Raw genomic sequence first — 23,022 nt, forward strand, 5'->3', positions numbered from 1 at the left:
AAGGACTGATCTGCTCTCCTCAGGTACTTGGCACTGGGATCCCTGCTGAGGCTGCCAGCAGGAGGACAGGCAGAGTAAAGTGATGCTTCAGGATTTTCCATGTTCACCCAGCTGTGCACCAAGGCCTCCCTGGGCTTGGGACCCTTGCTGTAGGCAGGATGTGCCTGGGGCAGCCCAGGAGCAGGAGCTGGGCTGTGACACCAAACCATGGCACAGGGATGAAGGAGTTTCCTGAGGCTGTTAACCTGCTCTGAGTCATTGAACTGTTGAGACAATTTAACTGTTCATGTTCACACTGTACCCTGGGGGCCAAGGGAAGGCTGGAGGGCATTTTTGGTGTAGCCAGCAAGTCAGGGGGGTTGATCCTTCCCTTCTACTCAACCACATCTGGAGTTTTGGGTTCAATTCTGGTCTTCACAGCTCAAGTAACACAAGGAGCTGCTGGAGAGGACCAAAGGTGATGAGGGGTCTGGAGCATCTCTCATCTGAGGAGAGACTGCAGGAGCTGGGTCTGGTTAGTCTGGAGCAGAGGGCATCTGATCAGTGCACATAAATATCCCCAAGGGCTGTCAGAGGATGGTGCCAGACTCTGCTCAGTGGTGCCAGTGACAGGACAGGGAGCAATGGCCATAAACTAAAACACAACAAGTTCCACCCCAACATGAGGAAGGGAAAAAGAGCCCTGGATCAGGTGCCTGGGGAGGGTGTGGAGTCTCCCTCTCTGGAGACATTCCAAACCCACCTGGACATGTTCCTGTGTCACCTGTTCCAGGTGACCCTGCCTTGGCAGGGACTTGGCCTGGGTGATCTTCAGAGATCCCTTCCAGCCCTGTGATTGAGTCCCCAGCAGCATCCCCAGCCCACTGGGCAATCCCAGTAACCCAACCTGTGGAACCTCAGTGCTGAGCACTCCCAGCAGAAGTTGATTCCTCCTGTTTTCTGGTTTGCTTTTCCTGTTTTGCATCTTGGTGTGCAGGGTCACAGTGCTCCAGGGAGGAGTGACATCTGAGTCTGGACATACCTGGACACCAATCCATCTCCACAAGGGCTTGGGGGGGAAGAAGAGACCATCAATAACTCACCCCAGAGAGGAACTTGTACCTGAAAACACATTTGTCTGCATTTCTTGGCTTCAAAATGCTCTGCTTTTTGGCTTCAGTCCCAGACTGGTTTGGGTTGGAAGGGACCTTAAAGATGATCCAGTTCCACCCCAGTGCCATGGGCAGAGATGCCATCCCTGGCTCAGGTTGCTCAGGTGGCTTCCAGCCTCCATTGGTGGAGGGGGTGCTTCCCTTCCCAATGGATTCAGGGTCTCCAGCTGCCCCCTCTCCCTCATCTGTGTGGTTTCAGCCCCAACATCTTCAGGCTTGGGCTCTTCTCTGCTTGGCAGTTTTCCTTTTTGTTGGAGTTAGAGGAGGAAGAGGGGAGGGAACTGCTGTAAGACAAAGATTAAAAGCAGGTGATTTTCTCACTTTTATCCAGCAGGACAGTTGAGTATTGATCAAAGGCTGTGGGATCTGTGGTGTTTTAAGGATGGTTAAGGTAGAACATCTGTGAGATGTGAGTGTGTATAAATACAGCTGTATGCACTTCTTAGTCTGCACTTCCAAATCCTGAGCTTTTCCTTTAAGCTTTGTCTTTGCTTAGTTCATTTAAGCTAAGTTCATTTAAGCCTTGTCTTTGATTAAACATTTCTCTTGCAGCAGCTGAAGCCTCTTGGCTGTGCTGAGGGCTCTGGAAATGCATGGAAAATCCCACAGGCAGAGATTTCTCAGCACCAAGATGCTCAGAAAAATGTGTAAAAGTTCCAGATAAGACAGTAGTACATTTGTGGCAGAATATATTTTCGTTTATTTATTTATTTATTTATTTATTTATTTATTTATTTATTTTATTTCTTTATTTTATTTATTTTTATCTTATATTTCTGCTCAATAAATAAATAAAGAAATAAAATAAAGAAATAAAATAAATAAAATAAAATAATAATAAATAAATTTCTTTTCTTTTTCACTTTCTTTTCCCTCAGACCTGGTGGCTGCTCTTTGGCCTGGAGGGCTCATTTGCATATTTTTCTTATTTTGTTTCACAGAACAGTGAACTCCAAGCTTTAAAAATACATTTAAGCCTTTGTTTTTTTCAGAGCATTGTCCAGGTAACACTGAGTTTTGAGTGTCAGCTGGCCTCCCTCAGATGGGAAGTTCCTGTGGGTCCCCACAGAGGTGACTGTGTCCCCTCAGGCTGTGCCCAGCATGGCTGCTGGGGACACTAACACATCTGTTAGACAGCCTCTGCCCACTGATAAGCTTTGGCAGGCTGGGCCCAGCTCTGGCAAGCTCCAGGGCAGGACTGGAGCCAGGTCTGGCTCTGCTGAAAGGGCTGGAAACCCCAGCAGGCAAAGAGGAACCAATGTCTGGGCTGGGAGAGCAGAGGTGGCTTTAATTTTGCCTAATTTGGAGAGTTTTTTTGAAGTTATCATTCTAATTCTGAATTAATCCAGTTCATTTCTGCCTAGACATGGTAGCAGGCAGGTCAGACATGGTCCAGGCTGGGGTGAGTTTGTCCTAAGATCACTTTTTAAAGTCAGCCTGTGCTGCTTTTGGGGGCTGTGTGTTGCTTTTTTTGTGGGTTCTCTCTGTTGTTTGCAGCAGTGGCTTAGGCGCCCCCAGTCTGAGATGCCTTTTAGACACCTAAAATTAGATGAGGTGGTCTCACCCTGCCTTAGCTTTTCTCCTTCTTCCATCAGAGTCTGTTTTCTTTGGGAATTCTAATTCCATTTTGAACAGCTGTGAGATTCTGAAATGAAAACTTGAGCCTGACCCTTCTGCCTGAGCCTGGGGAGGGCAGGGAGCTCTGCAGTGCTCTCAGGGAGTTAATTCAGAGCAGGGATTTAAATTTATTATTGGCTGTTCTTTGCCACATGGAGTCACAGGGATAGTGGAATAGCCCAACTTCCTGAGTCTTAAATTCCTTGTGTTACTAAAATGTACCCAGCCCCTAAATAATGTATTTTTATGATGTTTGTGCCAACTTGGTATCAAATTCAAATACATCAGTAAATCTCTTTGGTTTTAAATTACCTGGGTTTTAAATGAATCCAAGCTCAGATGGGCATTCAGGCAGTGTTGGGGTCCATGGGAGAAGCTTTTCCTGCTGCATCTGACATGGGGGATGCCTAAAGGAGCTTTGAAAAAACTGGAATGCTTCTAATTAATAAGGTTACACTTCATGGATGCAGGGTAGAAATTCCCACCTTTTATTTCTTTTTAATTAAAGAAAGGATGGTTGTAGATTAAAGAGCTGTGAGTGAGTTGGAGAGAAAACTGAATGTGGAGAAAACTTTGTTTTGGCCTACTTAGCAGGGATGAATGCTGTAAAGTCACCAAGTTTGAGAGCAATAAAATCTTTGGGTTTATAATTCCTTTGCACTTGCAGCACAGGAGCAGAAAAGCTGCTGATCAGCATTTTCAAGGGGAGAACTCACTGCCACGAGGTGTATTTGAAATGAGGATTTTAGCAGGTTTTCAGTGAAGCTTTTTTTTTTGGGGAGTGAAAAAGGGAGGATGAAAAGGTCACGTCAGGAAGAAGTGTTTCTTCAGGTGTCTGGAGCTGTGGAAGGGCTCCTGTGGCCTGTTTGATTCAGTATTGTCACTGGGAGGCTCCTGCCGGCTCTGGTTTGTGCTCCCATCCCTGCCTGTGTCAGAGTTCAGCAAGGCTGGGAAATATTTTGAGTTGTGCCTGTTCAGCTGTGCTGTGCAGGTGCCCTTGGTGAAGCTGGGATGGCAAGTCCTGTTTTCCTGTCACCACATCAGGTGTCCTGGTTGGGAAAACCCAGCCATACAAATTGTGAGGCAGCTCTTGACATGAACTGATCCTCCAAGGGCAAACCTTCAGTTTGGGTTTGAGGTGGGGATGATGGGCTGGTGCTGCTTGCAGGAGCCCAGAGCTCAGTGTGTAGGGAACAATGCCATTCCCAACTGCTCATGGCTTTGGTTTGGTGCTGCCAGAAGAGGGAATGGGAGAATGGAGGGGTTTTACCCCAAAGAAAGGGAGGATCCTGCTTGCAGTGTCTCAGGCTGGAGGCAATTGTGGTTTCTCAGTCTCTGCTGTGAAGTTCCACATCTCTGTTTCTTCAAACCTCTGCTCACACAGGTTTGGAAGGCTGGTGCCACTTCCACAGTCAATCAGATTGCATTTCACAGTAAGGGAAATAAGTGTGTGTGTGTGTGTGTGTCTGTGTGTGTGTGTGATTTTAATTCCAGCCTCATGGATTTTTCATAAAGCCTGTGATGCTTTCTGGAGTAATGCAGTTACTTTTTCCCTAGGGCAGTGCTCTAATTCACATTGTTTTGGTTGCTTTCATGGCAGGTAGAGCAATTCTTGCCCTCTGCTTATTCAGTTTATCTCATAGTCAGCCACTGAAGTTACTTGACTGCTCTGGTGGGAGAGCACAGTGTTTAAATCAACAAATCTTGAAGGCTTCATTCAGCCAGGTGCCTAAAGCTGAGCTCTAGAAACCTCCAGCTGTGGTTAGAGAGCTTATTTTTTGTTGCTTTGCATTTTTTTCCTGGCACTGACTTTGCTGCAATAATTGCTTAAATGGCCTTTTAAAGACCCTGAATGCAGAAAGAGAAACAAGAGTTGAAAGAATAAAGGCATACTTGTGGCTCCCTCTGCCCACAGCTTTTCAAATAGTTAAATAAAACAGTGAAAAAAGGAGCACTTTATCTTCTCCCAGAGTTTTTGCTATCAAAAACAAACCTTGGGCCTCTTTCTGTGCTCAGGGAGGTCTGGGTGGTGTGAGAGGGAGCAGGTGGAGGTGATAACTTTGAATCCTGCTTGGGAACCCTCAGTCACTGCTCCTGCAGGTGAGGTTTGTGTCTCTGTGTGCTCCAGAGAGCCCTGGGGAGCAATTTTTGGATGTTGTGGGGCTCTCTCTGGAGGCTGTGAGCCAGCAGAGCCCACGTGGGAGGCAATCCCAGGCTGGGTTTCCTGGAATGAGGGGGATAGATCTCTTAGTGAAGTTTTTCCTCAGCAGGAAAAATGGCCAGACCTCATCCCCAGGGCAGAGAGAGCACTCAGGGTTTGGAGAGACTTCCAGATACATCTGCAAAGATGCTGTGTGTCCATCATCTGTGGCTTTCAGCTGGAAATCAGGAGCATCAGAGGGACTGTCCCCCTCTTAACTGATGGGCAGTCTGAGGCTGGAGGGGTCAGGTGCTCCAGGAGGCCTTTGAGACACCCCTGGGCAGAGCCTGGTGTGAGTCCAGCACTGACCAGGTGTCCAGCCAGGGGCTGGATTGGATGCTTCACATGTACTGACCAGGCCTAAAAAGGCTTTCAGTTTGCTGGAAATATCTTTAAATCTCAGGTGAGCACCAAAACAGGAAGTTTAGGGAATAATAAGGTTGTTTGAGATACTGGAACGCATCACTTTTAGAATCTAGAGCTGCCAGTGCTGTTTGGGCTGGAGCTGTACCCAAATCTTTCAGGTCAACACAGTAGGAAGGAGATAGCAAATATCAGGAAAGGTTCTTCCCCCAGAGGTGCTGGCACTGCCCAGGCTCCCCAGGGAATGGGCACGGCCCCGAGGCTGCCAGAGCTCCAGGAGCTGCCAGGGATGCCCAGGCTGGGGTTGTTGGAGGATCTGTGCAGGGGCTGGGCTGGATTGATGATCCTGGTGGTCCTTTCCAGCTCAGGACATTCTGTGATTCCATGATTAAGATGGACTAAACAAATGCATTAAAAAAGGGTAGAAAAAGTGGGATATATTTTTATTTTCCCAATGAAAATGGAAAGAGAATTTGGGTGGGTTTTGGGAAGAGCTGTTCTGGTGAGCTGAGTGGTGCTGGGTCTCCTCCCTGCTGGCCTTTGCAGGGAGCTGCCTGTGCTTGGAGCTGCTCCATGCACCCTGGACTTGTCATCCCAGGGTCCTGTGGTCCTTCATGAGTTAGCCTGGCACAGGGTTCTTGCCAGCTCAGAAGAGACATTTGTGAGGCAGCTGAGGGAGCTGGGCAGGGGCTCAGCCTGGAGCAAAGGAGGCTCAGGGGGGCCTTGTGGCTCTGCACAGCTCCTGACAGGAGGGCACAGCCGGGGGGGCCGGGCTGTGCTCCAGGGAACAGGGACAGGAGCAGAGGGAACGGCCTCAGAGGGAGGCTCAGGGTGCCAGGGGAGGCTCAGGGTGGAATTTCTTCATTGGAAGAGGCTGCTCAGGGAGGTTTGGAGTCCCCATCCCTGGAGGTGTCCAAGGAACACCTGGAGGTGGCCCTCAGGGCTCTGGGCTGGGTGATGAGGTGGGGATCAGGCACAGGTTGGACTTGATGGTCTTGGGAGTTTTTCCAGTTTTGATTCTGGGACTCAGAATGTTGTTCAGAATGTTGTTCAGAATGTTGTTCAGAATGTTTTTCTCCTTGCCTGTTTGTGCTCTGAGGGCAGTGTGAAATGAAGGGCTGGTACCCAGTGGTCTGGCTGTTCCTCCAGTGTGACTCCAGGCTCTTTGGATCCTGTAGGTGAAAATTGCTTTGATGGGAGCTGGTTTGAACCAATCCCCCCTGCTCTGACAGAGCTCTCCCTGTACTTCTTGTGTTGCTTTTCATAACTGTCTGCTCTCTGGAAGGAAAACAAGCCAAGGAATCCCTAACAGCAGGTTGATGTAATCATTGCTCTGAGTGTGCCAGTGAATTGTTATCACTCCTGGTTGCCTGGGGAGCTGCTGGGTTGTCATGTCAGAAACTTTTTCTGCAAGTGTGTGACATTCCTAGTTGGATTTTTCAGCTTGGATTTGAAATCTTTGGTGGGACAAAGTCATTGATGGAGGAGCAGAGAAATGTTTGAACTGTTTATTTTACGTGGGCATTGTTGTGTGTGAGCTTTGTCAGGCTGCAAAAACCTTGCTGCATTTGAATAATGGAATTATTTTAGTCTAAAAATGCTTTACCACGCTTCACTCCTGTGTTTACTCCTGCTGTTACCTCTGAAATGACACCATGAATCCTGGTCCTGTTGTGCTTTGTTGTGCTGAAAGAGCCAATTCCCACTGAAGAACATTCCCAGGAGAGCTGGGCTAGCCAGGGAGTTATTCCTTGTGATGTTCCCTGTAGCAGCAGAGCCCTGATGGGATCTACATTCGGGGATGACATTTGGCTGCTGGGCTGTGTGTGGCCTATAAAAGCTCTCTGGGACAGCTCTACCAGCAAAGCTTTTCCACATCAGACTGGCTTTGGGAAGGGCTTTGCCAGAGATCCGGATGCAAGATGGGGCAGAGTTTTGTTTGCCAGGTGAGGTGTTGACATATGGTGCAATAAATGCAGTTATTGGAAGAGCCAGAGATAATATTTACCTTGAAAAATCCATTGTTGGGAATAAATGGCCACATCTGCAGCTGAGGCAAGTGGGAGTAAGTGCACTGCTGTCACCTGGGCCACCCACCCCAAATGTCACCGTGTGAGGAGCCAGGAGGGCTGGGCAGGTGGGTGAGGGAAGAGCCTGGCACTCAGTGCTGTGCTTTAATTGATGTGGTGGTGGTTGATCCATGGTTGGATATCTTGGAGGTCTTTCCCAACCCTAAATATTCTGGGATTCTGTGATTTACATCAGGCAGGGTGCTAGACAGGACAGGGTGGCTCTTCCACTGTGAGCAGCTGTGCTTGGAGTACAGCTTGGGAGTTTCAACCAGCACCACTTGTGACCCTTTTCTCCTCTCTTCCTCCCTCTCCCTCCAGGGTTTAATGCCATGGCTGCAGATGAAAGCGCTACAGAAAAGCAAGTGGGGGAACCAAAAATGGCAGTAGATGGTGAAACCAACGGTTCCTGTGAGCACAGCGAGGGTGGGGGCCACCCAAACCCAGCGAAAAACACTCAGGACAACACGAAAGTGAGCCAGCAGGACTCTTCTACTAAATTAAATAGGATAGCAGAAAATGGCATTTCGGACAGCGAGCCTGGGAAGCAAAACCATCTGAAAGCAAATGACTTCACACAGACTTCTGTCACAGGGAGCAATGGATATATCCTAACCAAGCAGATGGCACAGGAGCAGCCTCTAAGGACTACCAGCTTTGCTTCTCTCACTGGCCATGCTGCAAAAACCCTGCCTGGAGGAGCAGGCAAAGGCAGGACTGTGGGGTCCTTTGCCCAGCTCCAAGCCACGATGCCAAGCAAGCTCGGGGAGGGCAGCAAGGACACGGATGCTAAAAAAGGCCCTGCTGCTAATGCTGAAGTCAAGGTGCACAGAGCACGGAAGACAATGCCTAAACCCACCCCCAGCCTGGTAATGTACCTGCCCAGCACAGAGCTGCTGCTCCTGCTGCTGCTGCTGCTGGGCTTGCTCTTGGCTTTCTCTGGGGTCTGGGGGGTACCTGGCTGCATGGCAACATGTGGTGTTCAGAGCTTGCCTGCTGAGTAGATTGATTTATTTTTGGTTTATTTTTATTTTTATTTTTATTTTTATAAAGATATTTTACCTATATTTTTATATAGATATATAAATATATACTTATATAGATATTTTTATTTCTAATTTTAATTTCTATATTTTATAAAATAAAAATATAATATATTGAATATGTATAATTTTATATAATAGATAAAAATATTTTATATTTATATAAAGAAATATATTTTATTTATTTATATATTTTTATATATAAATCTATATTTATATTGATATTTTATCTATATTTTTATATAGATTTTTTATATCTATATCTATATTTATTTATTTATTTAGTTAGTTAGTTATTTTTATTTTATTTTTTCTCTTCCACCAGACATAAATGTTAAAGTAGTTGGTCACATGGCTACCACCAGCTCCCATCCCCAATGCATTTCTAAATATATAATTGATCAATTGCCTTCTCCAACAGATCTGTGTGAGACACTAAATGGCCTTTCTCTCATGGCTCTATTGCTTATCAGCCTCTGTTGACATCCAGAGCTGCTTGTGAAACAAATTAGATTTTTTCTGAGGTCGACCCAAAGGAAATTAAGCATAGAATGTAAACTTGAGGCTCCTCCCAAGCTCAGAAGCTGTCAAGGAGCTGATCTGTGAGGCAGCTTGATTGCTTTGCTGTAGGAATCATTATAGGGCTAAACCAGATGATGTTTTCTCTCCATGTCATTGGGAAGTGTTCTCTCCAGAATCCTTAGGGGTGGAGTTACCATCACTTAATAAAGCAGAGCCCTGCTTTTTTTTGGAGGCATAAGGAAATGTCATTTGGTGCATTCATGTCATTGTGGGGAGGACAGAAATGGGCCTCTCTTTGTCGTGGTTATTGACAAGTTTGGTTACTTTTTTTGGTTCCTTGCCAGAAGTAGGGAATAGATCCTGCAACAGGCAGAGCTCCACTATAAGCAGTTGGTTTTCATCCCTGTGATGCTTTATATGACTACAGTGAGCTGGGTCCTCTCACTGTGCTGTGTCTGAGGGTGGAGGGAGTCAAGGGAAGGCTGAGCCTTGGGATCACTCCCAGACATGCATGGAAGCTGCTGCAGCCTTGTCCAGGTGCAATGCATTGGTGCTGTGATCCTGCAGATCCACAGGGCCCTCAGATGTCCCCTCATCTCAGCACAGCAATGTGAGGTGTGAAAGGCCCAAAGCTGGGACTCTCTGTGGTCTAGAGGAAGGAAAGAGAGAGAAAAAAGGGAAAAGAGAGGGTGGCACCTTGAGAGCCCCAGCTGGGGGAAGGTGCCGTGGCTGTGGCACCACCTGTGCCTCTGGGAGCAGCTGGGAGTCCAAAGGGCACAGCAGGATCACAAACCTGTGGGCACCAGGCTCAGGAGAGGGGCAGAAGCCACAGCTGCCTGCCAGCATTTCCAGCCAGCCCCCCTGAGCCCTCATTTCCCTCTGCCTTGCCCTGGCTGTGCTTGAGTTCTCTGCTCTCACCCTGCCTGTGTTTCCTGGCTTGCACAGGGAAGCCCAGCTGCCATCCAGCTCCCATCTGGGTGTCTCCTACCCAGGGAAGGCTTTGCAGCCTCCAGCCCCCAATTCTGCACTGGAATTAGGCTGGGCAAACCCCCAGACCCTGGTGGAATTTATCAGAGAGGGATCCCATGGGGCTGAGCAATTGAAAGAGGCAATTCCCTCCTAAAGGTGACTGCTGGGTTGGGAGGTTGTTTCCCTCATTCATATTTTATGATACATCAGAAGAATATTTACATTCAACCCCTTGGGCTTCAAGGTTTGTGTCTGGGAAGTGGGGTGTGGTGTTTGGGAGCTCTGGGAGTGCTGGCACACTGGGATGGAGCTGCTGGTCCTTCTTTGCTCACAGGACAAAAACAGCTTCACAAAACCAAAGCCTGCACTTGTTGGGCTGCTCTAGAAAGTACATAGCCTGTCCTCAGCTCCTCTGGGCATTTGCCTTGGGCTTAAAATAGGGAGAGAAGCAACATTCCCAGGAAGGGTGGTGAGAAGAGGCTGTTCCCATGTTCTCTGATCAAGCCTCTGCAGCTGAATGGGAACCCAAGATCTGATCTCAGTTCTGCAAGACAATAAAACATCTGTGTGTTCAGCCTTCCTGATAATTACTACCTCATTTTTCCCCATTGTCTCTGGGATTTACATGCTATTTTCTTTGGAGCAGCAGAGTCCTTGCTAGCTGTCATTTTTCTGTCCCAATTATTTCTTTGTTGAGCTGCTTAGAGGAGGCTCCTCAGCTCAGGAGCTTTTCCTGTACCAACCTTCACACCTTGTCCCCTTCAAAACCTCCGTGAAATCAGGTGCTGTATCCCAGGAAATAAATTGTGGAAATCACCCAGGAACTGATATTACAGACCACAGTAGTTTGCTTGGTTAGTATTTTTAGGGCATTGTTGTTTTCTTGGTGAAACTGTTCTTGCAGAACTGTTCTGCCTGGGAGGAGGAGGGGAGGAAGGTGTTTTGCTGCCTGCAAAGTGTGAACATTTGTTCCCCCTGGCTCCTGCAGAAACCCACTGGGGCCAAGAAATTGTTTTGTGTAATCCAATAGGTGTCAGGGGACCTTGGTAACCTTTTCCTGCACATGTGAATTGGTCTCTGAAAGGAAGAAGAGAATTTTCTCACCAGTTTAACCAGCTTTTTCTCTGTTTAGGAGTTGCTTCCTGAATTGGGATCGAAGCTGAATCTGAAACAGGTGACAATTTTAATTGATGTTGTTGCATGTTAAGGTGGTTTTTGAGCAGAGAGCATAATTTCTGCTCCCCTTCTGAACAGAGCAGTAACACAAGCACTGCCCTTTTGGAAGAATCTTTCACTGCTAATGCATTTTACAGCCCTGTTAAGAACCCCAAAGTTTGCAGGGCCAGGCAGCAGACTGAAAGGCAAGTGTGATTCTGTCTGTGTGTGTGCTGTGCTTGGAGAAGGCTCCTTCTGCTTGGGAATCAGCTGCTGAGCTGAACTTCAGTAAAACATAAGGGATAAGGGATGAGAAAGGTGGTGAGAGCATCCCAGAGTTACCTTGGAGACAGGAGGACAACAGGGAACCCCAAGTTGTGTCTCCTTTCCTTGGTGACCACAAGGCTGGAGTTTGGGGTGTGTGTCTCTGGTGGGTTTTTTTATGCTGTGCAGAGGACTGGGTCAGGAAATAGTGCAAAAATCCTTTAAATGAGTGTTTTGGCCTGATTCACAGTGTGTCTCCAAAATGCCAGGTGCCAGTTTAACTGGGGGAGAGGAGACAGTGTGGGCAGGGAGGAAGAGCTTGGAGCAGGAGATGCTTTGCTTATGTAGGTCTTTCTACCAATATTCATCAAACTATTCCCTTAAGTAGCATTGCCATTAAATACCTGATCCCAGAGCTTTTAAACTGCCTCCTTTGTGGTGCTGCTGTGCTGGCCTGGGCTGGGGCTGCTCTGCAGGAGCCTCTGGCCTGGAGAACACCCTGTGGCCATCTCTTGGGGCAGGCAGGTGGCAGCCAGGGGATTGCAGGGGTCTGGGGTTGCTCAGCAAGCCCTGGCCCTCCCATGTGCAGGAAACATAAAGGAAAAGGGCAGGGCCTAATGGGGGTAGTGATAATGGGGATATTGTGTCCTTGGGGAGGACTCAGAAGGTCTGTCCAGGACCCTCTCCAGAGGGGTATCCAGGTGTGCTCCATGGGACTGACAGAGTGAAGTCAGTGTGTGTGAGCTTGGGCAGAGTTAAATATGGAATCACAGAATATCCTGAGCTGGAAGGGACCCCAAGGATCATCAAATCCAGCCCCTGTCCCTGCCCAGCCCCCCCAGCAGCCCCAGCCTGGGCATCCCTGGCAGCGCTGCCCAAAGGCTCCTGGAGCTCTGGCAGCCTCGGGGCCGTGCCCATTCCCTGGGCAGCCTGGGCAGTGCCAGCACCCTCTGGGGGAAGAACCTTGCCCTGAGCTCAGCCTGAGCTGCCCTGGCCCAGCCCCAGCCGTGCCCTGGCTCCTGTCCCTGGCCCAGAGCAGAGATGGGAGCTGCCCCTCGGGAGGAGCTGCAGCCCCGGGGAGCTCTGCCCTCACTCTGCTCCAGCTGAACAACCCCAGAGCCCTCAGCTGCCCCTCACAGCCCCTCCAGACCCTTCCCTGATAGGAAACCTCCTTCAGGAGTGACACTGCTGCCATTGGGCTCCTTAAACAGAGGGGTTGCTGCAGAGGGAAGTGAGAGTGAGGCTGTTGTGCAGAACTTTAACCTGATATTTAACTGCTGCTGCTGGCTGGAGGTGCTGCCCCAGCTCTGACCACAGCCCACAGAAATAACGGCCCTGGCCCCAGCAGAGGGGTTTGGTAGGGTCAGGAGCCCTGGTGGCACAGCTGCCCTGGGCTCCTCCCCTCTTTCGTTCTGACTGATGTGTGACACTCCCTTGCCCTGGGGCAGTTTGGTGCAGGAGGGGACAGGGATGAGATCCACACCCCTGAGTGCTCTGCTTCAGAAACACCTCGAGTGCAGGTTTGAGGCCTTCACTTCAGCTCAGTCTGCCTAAATCATGTTTTCATGTAGGAATGTGACTGCATTCAGATCAGTGCAATTGTAATCAAGTCACCATGGAATCCCCCCTCTAATGGGCACATATTAATCAGCAGGTCATTAATCTGATCTAGACTAAGAGCAAAGCCTTGCAGGCTTGTTGCTCCAAGGTGAGGTTTGATCAGGCTGCTGAAATTCAGCAGTGAAAAACACAATCCTGCAGCAGCAGAGAAAAGGCAGAGCAGCACCACCACAGCTCCTACAGGCACTATCATCTGCTTGTGATCAATTTTTTATAGCAGACTGATATTTCTTGCTTAACCACCACTCACCAGTTGTTAGAGGCAGATCCCCCTGGGAGCTGCTGCTTTGTGCTCTTCAAAGGCAGTGCCTTGGTAAAATCTCCTGACCCTGTTCCTGATGGATGGGGAGGCAGAGCTGCTCCCTGGCAGCTGCCCTGTGGCAGGGCTGCCCAGCTCACTCCTCCTGCCCTGTTGGCTCTGGTTTGTGTGCTGGAAATGAGAGTCCTGCAAAGCACAGAGCTAAGGGAGCCCATCATCTCAGCCTGAGGTGGTTTCAGGCATCAAGAGCCCTTCTGCAGTGCTTAGAGCTGCCCTGCTCCCAGGCAGGACCTGTGCCTGTGTCCTTCCACCAACACTCTGGTTCTTCTCCCATCTTGCTGGTTTTAGTGATGGGAAGACCCTTTAAATGCTGGGCAGTGGGAAAAATGTCCTGTGGAGTTTATAGAGCCAACATGAGGGTCCATTGCTGAGGTTGGTTTGTTCTGTAGTTTTGCTTTCAGGGAAGAGAACAACTGAGGATATTCTGTCTTTTGCCATTTTAATAACTTCCCCCTGCTGCTGTCGGGGACTTCTGTGCCAATAATAGAAATGTGGGTGATCCCATTAAAATGTAGACAGCACTTGAGTTTCATTTTTGTAAACACATCAAATATCCTGTTCTTGCCCCAATCTAAGCAGTTTTCTTGGCTGTATTTCTCACAGTGAGGTTAGACATAGTGGTGGTCCCATTTTTGCTGTTTCTGGGCACAACCATTGCTAGAAATGTTGGAATATCTGCCCACCTTCTTCACTACTCCCTACACAAAGTTGTGACTTTCCAGTCCTTTGCATAGGATGAGCTGGTACCACATGAGAGGCTGCAAGAAATGAAGATGTTGGTGTTGCAGTTTCTTTTTCTGTCCCATTTATGGCCCTTTCTTGGCTCCAGTACCTCCCAACATGTGAGCACAGGGAGCTCAAACTGCATCCTGGAGTTTCCTTTGCATGGCATTCTGCTCTCAGTGCCTCTCTCAAACTGTGGGTGAAACCTGTTTAATAAGAATAGCAAAGATGTGACTGTTTTATGTAGCTGAGAACCAGGAAAGGTGGTGAGAAAACTGACTTAAAAATTTGTGCTGATCCTTTTTATTACAATCCTTAGATATAATATTTTTATAAACACAAGAAACCTCTTCACTCCTTTCTGGGAATTCTTCATTTTTTTTACCAGTGCTGCATATGCCTCTAAGTAAATCTTTAAGTATCTTCAAGTATCTCTCTTCCATGAGACTTAATTTGAGTTAAAAAAAACTTTTTAGCAGAGTTGCCATGAAAAAGTCACATTTAGCAGTTGTCATGCAGCCTGTTGAAGATTTTGTATTTATTTCTGTGTTGTAATTACAGAGGCAGAGAAAAACCCCAAGCTAATAACATAATACTTTTAAATTTAAAAATTGGATTGTATTCTTCCAAGCAGGCTGGCATGGCCTGAGTGTGAATTCCTGGTGTTTGGGAGTAACAGCACCTTTTGTTAGAGACCAGTTGCAAAAACCTGCACTTAAAGGACACAAAATGCAGCCCTTGTTCACACTTGTGTCAGATCTGCCTGTCCCAAGCTCATTTTTCTGATTTTAAGTTATAAATGGAAAGCATTGGATATATCAGGGGACTTGGGAATTCTCAGAATAATTGTGTAGCCAAGAGTTACTGTTAACCTTTAGATCTATAAACTCAGGACTTTTGAGAGGTATAAATAGTATTGTTGAGACTATTCCTGGCATCCTGTGCCCTGCACTCCTGACGTGCATTTTTTAAGGGGTAGAACAACTGGGAGCAGACTCAGGAGTGATCCAGAAAATGATTCTATGGCAAATTGATTTGCTGATTTTATTACAATTATTGAAGAGAAAGTTTAAAAAGAAAAAAAAAAAAAGAAGTTGGTCATACTCCATAAGTGTCTCCTGGGAGTGAGAGGTTCTGATGAGACAGGGCTTTTTAATTTAGTTGCAAAAACATAATGCATTTAATTATTTGACAGTGAGAGCAATTAAGCATTGGAACAACATATCAAAGGCTGTGGTGGATTTGTCATCTTTGAAATCCTTAATCCAAGACTTGCTGCCCTTTTAGAAAAGCTGTGGCAATTGAGCCATAAGTTATGGGCTTGATGCAGGAATCATTGGCACTTTGATGGCCTTTTGCTGTGGGTCATTTCTGATTATCATTAGGGCTTTGCTGGGCCTGCCTCTGCCAGCACCACACACGTGGCACAGCCTAATTAGGGGACTCAGCCTCTTCCCTGTTTGTTCCCAAGGTCACATTGCTGGAGAGCAGTGGCTGGGGCTGCCTGGCTGAACCTGAGTGCTTTTATTGCTTCCTGCTTTTTATTCCAGCCTTGCTTCTGCCTGCATTCCTCTTTCTGCTTGGGTTTTTCAGCTCTTGCTTCAAAAGTTCTGTAAAGAAGAGTTCTCTGCAAGTGGGGCAGCACTTAAACCTTACACTCATGGAATGGTTTGGGCTGGAAAGGATCTTAAAGCCCATCCAGTGCCAGCCCTGCCATGGCAGGGACACCTCCCACTGTCCCAGGTGCTCCCAGCCCTGCCCAGCCTGGCCTTGGGCACTGCCAGGGATCCAGGGGCAGCCCCAGCTGCTCTGGGCACCCTGTGCCAGGGCCTGCCCACCCTCCCAGGGAACAATTCCTAATTCCAATATCCCATCTAACCCTGCTCTTTTTCAGTGTGAAGCCATTCCCTTGTCCTGGCACTCTGTGCCCTTGTGAGGAGTCTCTCTCTTTCTTGTAGCTCCTTCAGGTACTGGAAGGCCACAATGGGGTCTCCTCAGAGCCTTTTCTTTTCCAAGCTGAGCAATCCCAATTCTCCCAGTTTTTCCTCGTGTTCTGCTCCTTTTTCTCTTGTTTTGCTGGAGCAGCTCTGCCAGACCTGCTGGATGCAGTGGGATAAATCAGAGGGCAAATCCAGTGTAAAATGGCCCAGCAGAGGCAGCTGCCACCCCAATGTCTGCTGACCCTGTGGCAGAGAAGGACCAGCAGGGACTTTGTTTCCTGTTCCTCCATGTGTTTCCTTGTCTCACCAGGTACCTCCTTGCTGGGCTGGGACAGGAAAATGTTTCAGTGAGCTGGACTGAGGGGCCTTGCCCTGACCTTGGCTTCCCTTTGCCACACTTGACACAAAAGGCACAGGAATTAAAGCACCAAAGCACCGAGCCATGGCTGTTTAAAGAATAAACACAGATGCAAAAAGGAAACACAAACACAGTCTGGATCTCTCTGTCTGAGGCTTTTAGGGTACATAAAATGGAGTTAGACACACAGGAAGGGGATTGTTTCCTAAATTAGAGGAGGAAAACATTGAAGTAACATCAAAAGCTGAGAAATGGCACTCAGGGACATGGCTGAGTGGTGGACTTGGCGCTGCTGGGTTTGTGGTTGGACTTGGTGACCTTAAAGGTCTTGTCCAACCTAAAGGATTCTCTGTGGAGCTGTAGGAACCCTTCTTTCATGACCAGAGGTGCAGGATTTGACTTTGTCTTGGGTACAAGCTCACACAGAGCACGTGTGAGTGGCTGTGGTGCCTGGGAGGAGCTGCAGGAACGACTACAAAATCCCTTTGGTTTGCAGCAGGAGCCTGGAGCCTGCCTGGGGCCTGGAACAGCAGCAGCTGGAGTGGGAACAGGGGGTTAAGGGAAGCTTGGACAGCTCTCTGTGGATGCCCCTCAGTGTCACAAATGCTGCTTTGGCTGTGGTTGGTGTGTGCTGGGCTAGAGGGGGAGCCTTTGCTGAGGCTCAGTGCTGCCAAGTGCTGTCCAAAAGGAAAATCCATTTCCTTGGCTGCCTGCTCCTCTAGACCAGCTCTGCAGGAGTGTTGCTGACCATGGTTGGTGTGACAGGCAATAAGTGCTGGGGTTGAGTTGGTTCCTCTCCTCCAGAGGCACCCAGAGCTGTGTGAACAGAGCCTGCTCCTTGTCATTCCCTCTGTCATTACCTGTCACCTGCACAGCCTTCAGCCCTGGGGAGCCCCTCAGCCAGGCTGGCAGTGTTTGGGCAAAGCCCCCTGGTCTGTGTGCTCCTGCTGGGAATGTGCTCCTCCTGCCTTCAGATGAAAGAGATTTTGGTCGAGAGAAAGGAATTCCAATTAATTTCCGAATTTTTTTTTAATTACTTCTTCAATACAAAAACTCAATTTAACTGCCTTTTGTTTTCCAGCATGCAAGTAAAGACCCCAAAGATGGGAGAGACAGCAGAGATCAGAAGGAATCCAAGGAGAAGGAGTTTGAGAACATGCTGGACTTTGTGAAGCCGTTGGCGCTGCCCTCTCTCCCGGGCCTTCACCAGTCACTACCTCAGAACCAGAGCTATGTGGCCACCACCAAGTCACAGACAGGTAAAAAGGGAAGGGCTGGAATCTTGGAGTCCTGAGCAACTCCCAGCTCCCAAACCTGTCTGTGGGGCTGAGAGGGACATGAGGAGGTTAAAAGTCTGCTCGTACCTTTTTGCCACTCAGTCTCCTCCAGGGTTCCCTTCCTTTTTTTCTACTAAAAGCTTTTCTTAGAGGAAAAGCTTTGATCCTTTTTTCCTCTGGGATGTTCTGAGAGGTTTCTATCAGTTCTGTAGGGCTTTGAATATCTCCACAGCTGCTTACCAAGAATTACAGCCTTATAAATAAAATTAATTGGGTTCACAGAATTTTTTAGCGGTCTCTTCATAAATTTTGGTGAAATTTCATTACCGTGGAAGATGAAGAAATGCTTCCAAGGGACAGGCTGTGCAATTGCAAACAATAACAGTGGTGCTGAAGCTGGCAGTTCCTAAAAGAGCCTGCACCAAGCATCCTTGTGCTGTGCACTCACCTAAGTCAGCAGCAGGCAGGGAGCTGCGATGTCTGGTTTGATTAGAAGGCCAAGAGGGAGACTTAACAAATTAAGACCCAATCAAAGGAGTGAAAGGAATCAAACAGACTTCCATAGTAGGTGTGAAATGAGATTAAATGGCAAACAGCTCTTTATGTAAGGTGCCTTTTCCCCGTGTGTTCTTCAGTTACTGTCAGATTGCTTCCATTGTCAGTCGGTATTGTTGGCCTTGCAGTCTCAATTTGAGCAATTGGATTCCATTCAGCCTCCTACAACACCAGCAGCACTGCCAAACGCAGGATAATTGAAGGGTTTGGTGCTGTGTGTGCTGATGGAGGGGCCAGAAGGAGTGTGCAGAGGGCACTCAGAGCTTGGGCAGCCCTGGCAGGAAGCTGTCTGTGTGTCTGCACATCCGTGTGTCATCTTCTGCTTCACTTGTAAATAAATCTGTTGCACTGGGAAGTGCCCACAGGTGTGATTTCATGGAATCACAGAAGGTTTGGGTTGGAAGGGACCTCGAAGCCCATCCAGTGCTATCCCTGCCATGTCAGGGACACCTCCCACTGTCCCGGGCTGCTCCCAGCCCTGTCCAGCCAGTAGCCCACAACATGTGAGCACAGGGAGCTCAAACTGCATCCTGGAGTTTCCTTTGCATGGCATTCTGCTCTCAGTGCCTCTCTCAAACTGTGGGTGAAACCTGTTTAATAAGAATAGCAAAGATGTGACTGTTTTATGTAGCTGAGAACAGGGAACGGTGGTGAGAAAACTGACTTAAAAATTTGTGCTGATCCTTTTTATTACAATCCTTAGATGTAATATTTTTATACACATGAGAGATCTTTTCACCCCTTTCTGGGAATTCTTGTTTTTTTACCATTGCTGCATATGCCTCTAAATAAATCCTTACTTCATGAGATTTAATTTGATTTAAAAAAAACCTTTTAGCAGAATTGCCATTAAGAACTCACATTTAGCAGTTGTTTTGAAGCCTGTTGAAGATTTTAAATTTATTTCTGGCCTTGGGCACTGCCAGGGATCCAGGGGCAGCCCCAGCTGCTCTGGGCACCCTGTGCCAGGGCCTGCCAGGGAACAATTCCCAATTCCCAATATCCCATCCAACCCTGCCCTCTGGCAGTGGGAGCCATTCCTTGTGTCCTGTCCCTCCAGCCCTTTGTCCAAAGTCCCTCTGCAGTGCAGCCCCTGCTCTCTGTCCCTTCTTTTCATTCCTGAGCAAACTTTGTGTTCCTCCTGCTCCTCTCTTGCAGCTGCTGCAGTATCTCGGAAGAAAAAACGGAGAATGGGAACCTATAGCCTGGTTCCCAAGAAAAAGACCAAAGTGTTAAAACAGAGAACAATGATAGAGATGTTCAAGAGCATAACTCATTCCTCTGTGGGTGCCAAGGTAAGGGCAGCACTGAGCCCACTGCACGTGTTTGTTGTCACTTACATCTCCCTTTTTTGGGACACCAAACTCATGTGGAGGTGCAGGGATGTCCTGGCTTGTTGGGATCAACATCTTCCCTTCTGAGTCTCCTCTTCCCTCTGGCAGCAGCTTCCTGCCCAGAGCAGCCTTGCTGCTTTGGGAATGACTGTTCCAGAGGGGCTGTTCAGGTACCAGCTGCCAAACAAACCTTTTCCAATGAATGTTCCCCTTCTGTCCTGTGAATCCTGGGCAACTGGAGGGATTTCAGGCATGCCCCTTTTTGTTTTGATCCTCAAGATCTCATATTGCTGCCTGAGGCTGTACAGAAAAACACTTGGTTACTTATAAAAGTTTAGACATGGACTCACTCCTGATGAAATTCTGCTTTTGCTGTGACCTGTGCCCTGAAGTTTTGGGCTTAGAATTCAAGGAGAACAGTGCTGGGATTTCAAGGAGTGATATGAAAATCCCAATGTGATGTAACTTCCTTTTCCATTCCCTAGAAACCTTCCTGCATCCCTCCATGCTGGAATGGGCTTCTCCTCCCCTAACCATGTGAGTCTGCAATGACTCCTCGTGGTCCCCAGGTCCAACAGGCTGAGGTGACAATGGCAGGAGCTCTGCAGGGACACAGAGCCAGCTTTAGAGCTCCAAGCACAGAGGAGAATCTGGGATGGATGCAGCTGCTCTGTCCCAGGAATTGATGATGTCTTTGTGTCTCGTGTGCTTGGGTGACTTCCAGAGTGACAAGGAGCTGGGGGATGGCAGCCCCCACGTGAACGGGGAAAGCATAGATGTGGACTCTGAGGAGGAGGACTCGGATGATTTGGAAGAGGAAGATGATCATGGAGCAGATCAGGCAGCCATGTTCCCTGGGGATGACAACAGGACCTCCAAAGACAGCGCGTCCGACGCAGACAACGCCAGGAAGGTGATTCCTGTGCCCTGAGTGGGGCTGAGGAGCATGGGGGGGTAGCAGGGACAGGAGGGGCATGGATTAAAGCAATTTCTAGGGTTTTTTTCACCTGCAAGATCACAGAAGGATCAGCAATGGTAGAGAGGCCCTTTGTCACCATTTCCCATTGCACCTGTGAGGGTCTCCCCACCTCCCTCCAGTTCCAGCCCTACACAGTTCTGGGATCCACTCTGCAGAACCCCCACCATGTGTAGTTCTGGGATCCCCTGAACCAATAGGAGACGTCTTCCCAATCTTGCTTGGGAAAGCACTAAAATAATCTAATTGCTTTTTTCCCCCCAAATTTTGATACACAGTACAGACATGAGGCTGGTTTGGGATTATCAAAGAAGTTGAAATTTAGTTGGAAGATTTTATTCTGGAGTGGAATTTCTTTTTTCTCTCTCTCTCTATCATCCCCATGGATGTTCCAGGATGTGGTTGGAGCTCACTGGGCTCGGTGCATGTGCAGGTTGGGCTGGGGTGCTCTGGTGTGTGTGGGCACAGCAGGATGGTGGGGGATGCTCTGCTGGGATCACCAGGGGTGTGGGGGATGCTCTGTGTTGGGAGACCCGACCTGACTGACCCATTCTGTTCCTGGGCAAATGGTGGCTGCAGATCGATGATGGCGTGTCTGAGGAAGAGCAAGAGTCTGTAGAATCAGGGGAGGAGGAGGAGGATGGAGACGAGTCTGACTTGGTAAGCTGGGCTGCTAAATGTGTTTTTCAGCCCGTGGCCTGTTGATAATAATTTTTCCCCTTTGCACTGCTGCCAGAAAGAGAGAGAGCAAAGCCAAAGCGGTGCAGTTTCAAGTCTCCTTGACAAAACTCATTCTCTGAAACCACCCACACACAGAGTATTGTTTTCCACAAGGTGCTTAACCCTGATCCGTGGCACAATTAATTACATTCTGATGCTAACGAATGGGCTTTTGTTGTTTTCAATGAGGTGTTGACTGCTTTTAATCATTTGAATGTTAGCAGAGGTGTTTAAGGGTGCCTGAGTTCCTCAGATGCACACTTGGCACCTGGTAGGAGCCAGCAAAGCTTTCTCACCAACCCCAGCTTCTGCTGGGGTGGGGTTGTTCCCAGATCCACTGGCCCAGCCCACAGCCTAAATTCACTGTTCCTGGTGAGCAGCTCTTACCAGGGGACAAACAGCACTCAGACAGACAGACAGACAGACACTCTCCCTGGGACCTTGGTCGTACAGCACCAGGTCAGGACTTTCAGCAGCTGCTGGGGATTTCTACTTTTTATTTTTAGACGGTTGGTGAAGAGAACCTGGTGATGTTTGAATTTAGATTGTTCGTTGAATGTCTCTGCCTGCCTCCTTCCCCTTTCCTTGAAAACTGTCCTTCCACAGCCTCTCAGGCTGAGGAGCCAACATTTCAGACACCCAACTCTTCAGAAAGAGTTGAGAAAATTCTTGATGTGTTGAGCTGAAGGTAGAATCATGCTCACAAAACACATCAAGGGAATCCCTGAAGCTCTTCAGGTTCCTCATGTTGTGACCCTGCAGCAGCCCAGGAGGAGCAGGGGCTGGCTGGGCAGCCTGGCTCTGTTTTGGGTGGCTCAGGCCAGTTTGTTGTCCAGAGCTTGGGCTGGGACTCACACCCAAACTCCCAGGTGGGATCTCCAGCTCCTGGATAGAGGCTGGAGCTCTGCTGAGTCACTGAGCTCCCAGACAGGACTGGCTCGCACACAAACCTCTCTCCCACGAGCAGAGTGATGCAGTTGGGGTAAAGCCACGTGCTGGGCCCACACTCAGGGATTTTGGGGCAGCACAGACACCCTGGAGAGCCAGGGCTCAGCTCCACGTGTTCCCTCACTGGGACAGCAGGGCCTGGCACAGCTGCCTGTGGAGGCAGAGCCTGATCCAGCTGCTGGTAGTGATACCAGGAGGTTTTCCAGGGCTTTGCTGGCAGCTGGATAAGCATCAGGAGCTGACAGTTTCAGTCTGAACATGAATTTTATGATTGATGCATTAAACCCTGGCAGGGCTGGGGTGCCTGATTCCTGTTCTGATGTTGATTTTGAAACCCCACCCCAGACTACTGAATTTTTTTGAAAGCAAAACCCAAAGTCTGTTGAGATTTATACGTGTGGCTGAGTATTTGCTGCATGACTGGTCTGTGCTGTGCCTGGCTCAGGGATGGGGCTGCTCTGCTGTTCTGGAGCTCAGTTCCCCTGGGTCCACTCCAGCCCTGCCAGGTGGCCCTTCAAGTGCAAAGTGGGTTTTTTGTGGAGAAACATGAATATTTGAGTTTGAAAACACAACTGCCAGAGCTCAAGAAGCGTTGGGACATCCCTCTGAGGCACAGGGTGAGGTGTTTGTGCAGGACCAGGAGCTGGACTTGGTGCTCTTTGTGGCTCCCTTACATCTCAGGATATTCTGTGATTCTACCATTAATTTTTGGGAGAAGCTGGAAGTGTGCATGGGCCTGCCCACCTGCAGTGCTGCTCATGAGCATGGTGTGAGGGCCTCCATGGAAGAGAAAGTGCAGCCTGGCCTGCTGAACTGACAGGAAATCCACCCCCACGTGTGCCTGGGTTTCCTTTTCAGTGCTATAAAGGCATCTTAGCAGCCCTTGGTTTCAGAGTCCT

General features: G+C 48.5%; 1 protein-coding gene across 9 annotated transcripts in view; it reads left to right on the top strand.

The window, feature by feature from the left end:
- EHMT1 (euchromatic histone lysine methyltransferase 1) overlaps window positions 1-23,022 on the top strand; it is a 122,911-nt gene that overhangs the window by 61,118 nt on the left and 38,771 nt on the right. For 7 of the 9 annotated variants that reach the window (XM_066562675.1, XM_066562679.1, XM_066562676.1 and 4 more), the window contains exons 3-8: window positions 7,722-8,269; window positions 11,067-11,108; window positions 17,395-17,572; window positions 19,304-19,440; window positions 20,204-20,392; window positions 21,035-21,115. In XM_066562675.1, the coding sequence (XP_066418772.1) occupies window positions 7,722-8,269; window positions 11,067-11,108; window positions 17,395-17,572; window positions 19,304-19,440; window positions 20,204-20,392; window positions 21,035-21,115 (1,175 nt within the window). The remainder of the gene's footprint in view (window positions 1-7,721; window positions 8,270-11,066; window positions 11,109-17,394; window positions 17,573-19,303; window positions 19,441-20,203; window positions 20,393-21,034; window positions 21,116-23,022) is intronic. The other 2 variants (XM_066562677.1, XM_066562683.1) reach the window with 1 other exon arrangement.

The sequence above is a fragment of the Molothrus aeneus genome, chromosome 19 (assembly GCF_037042795.1).
Source record: "Molothrus aeneus isolate 106 chromosome 19, BPBGC_Maene_1.0, whole genome shotgun sequence".
Taxonomy (NCBI): domain Eukaryota; kingdom Metazoa; phylum Chordata; class Aves; order Passeriformes; family Icteridae; genus Molothrus; species Molothrus aeneus.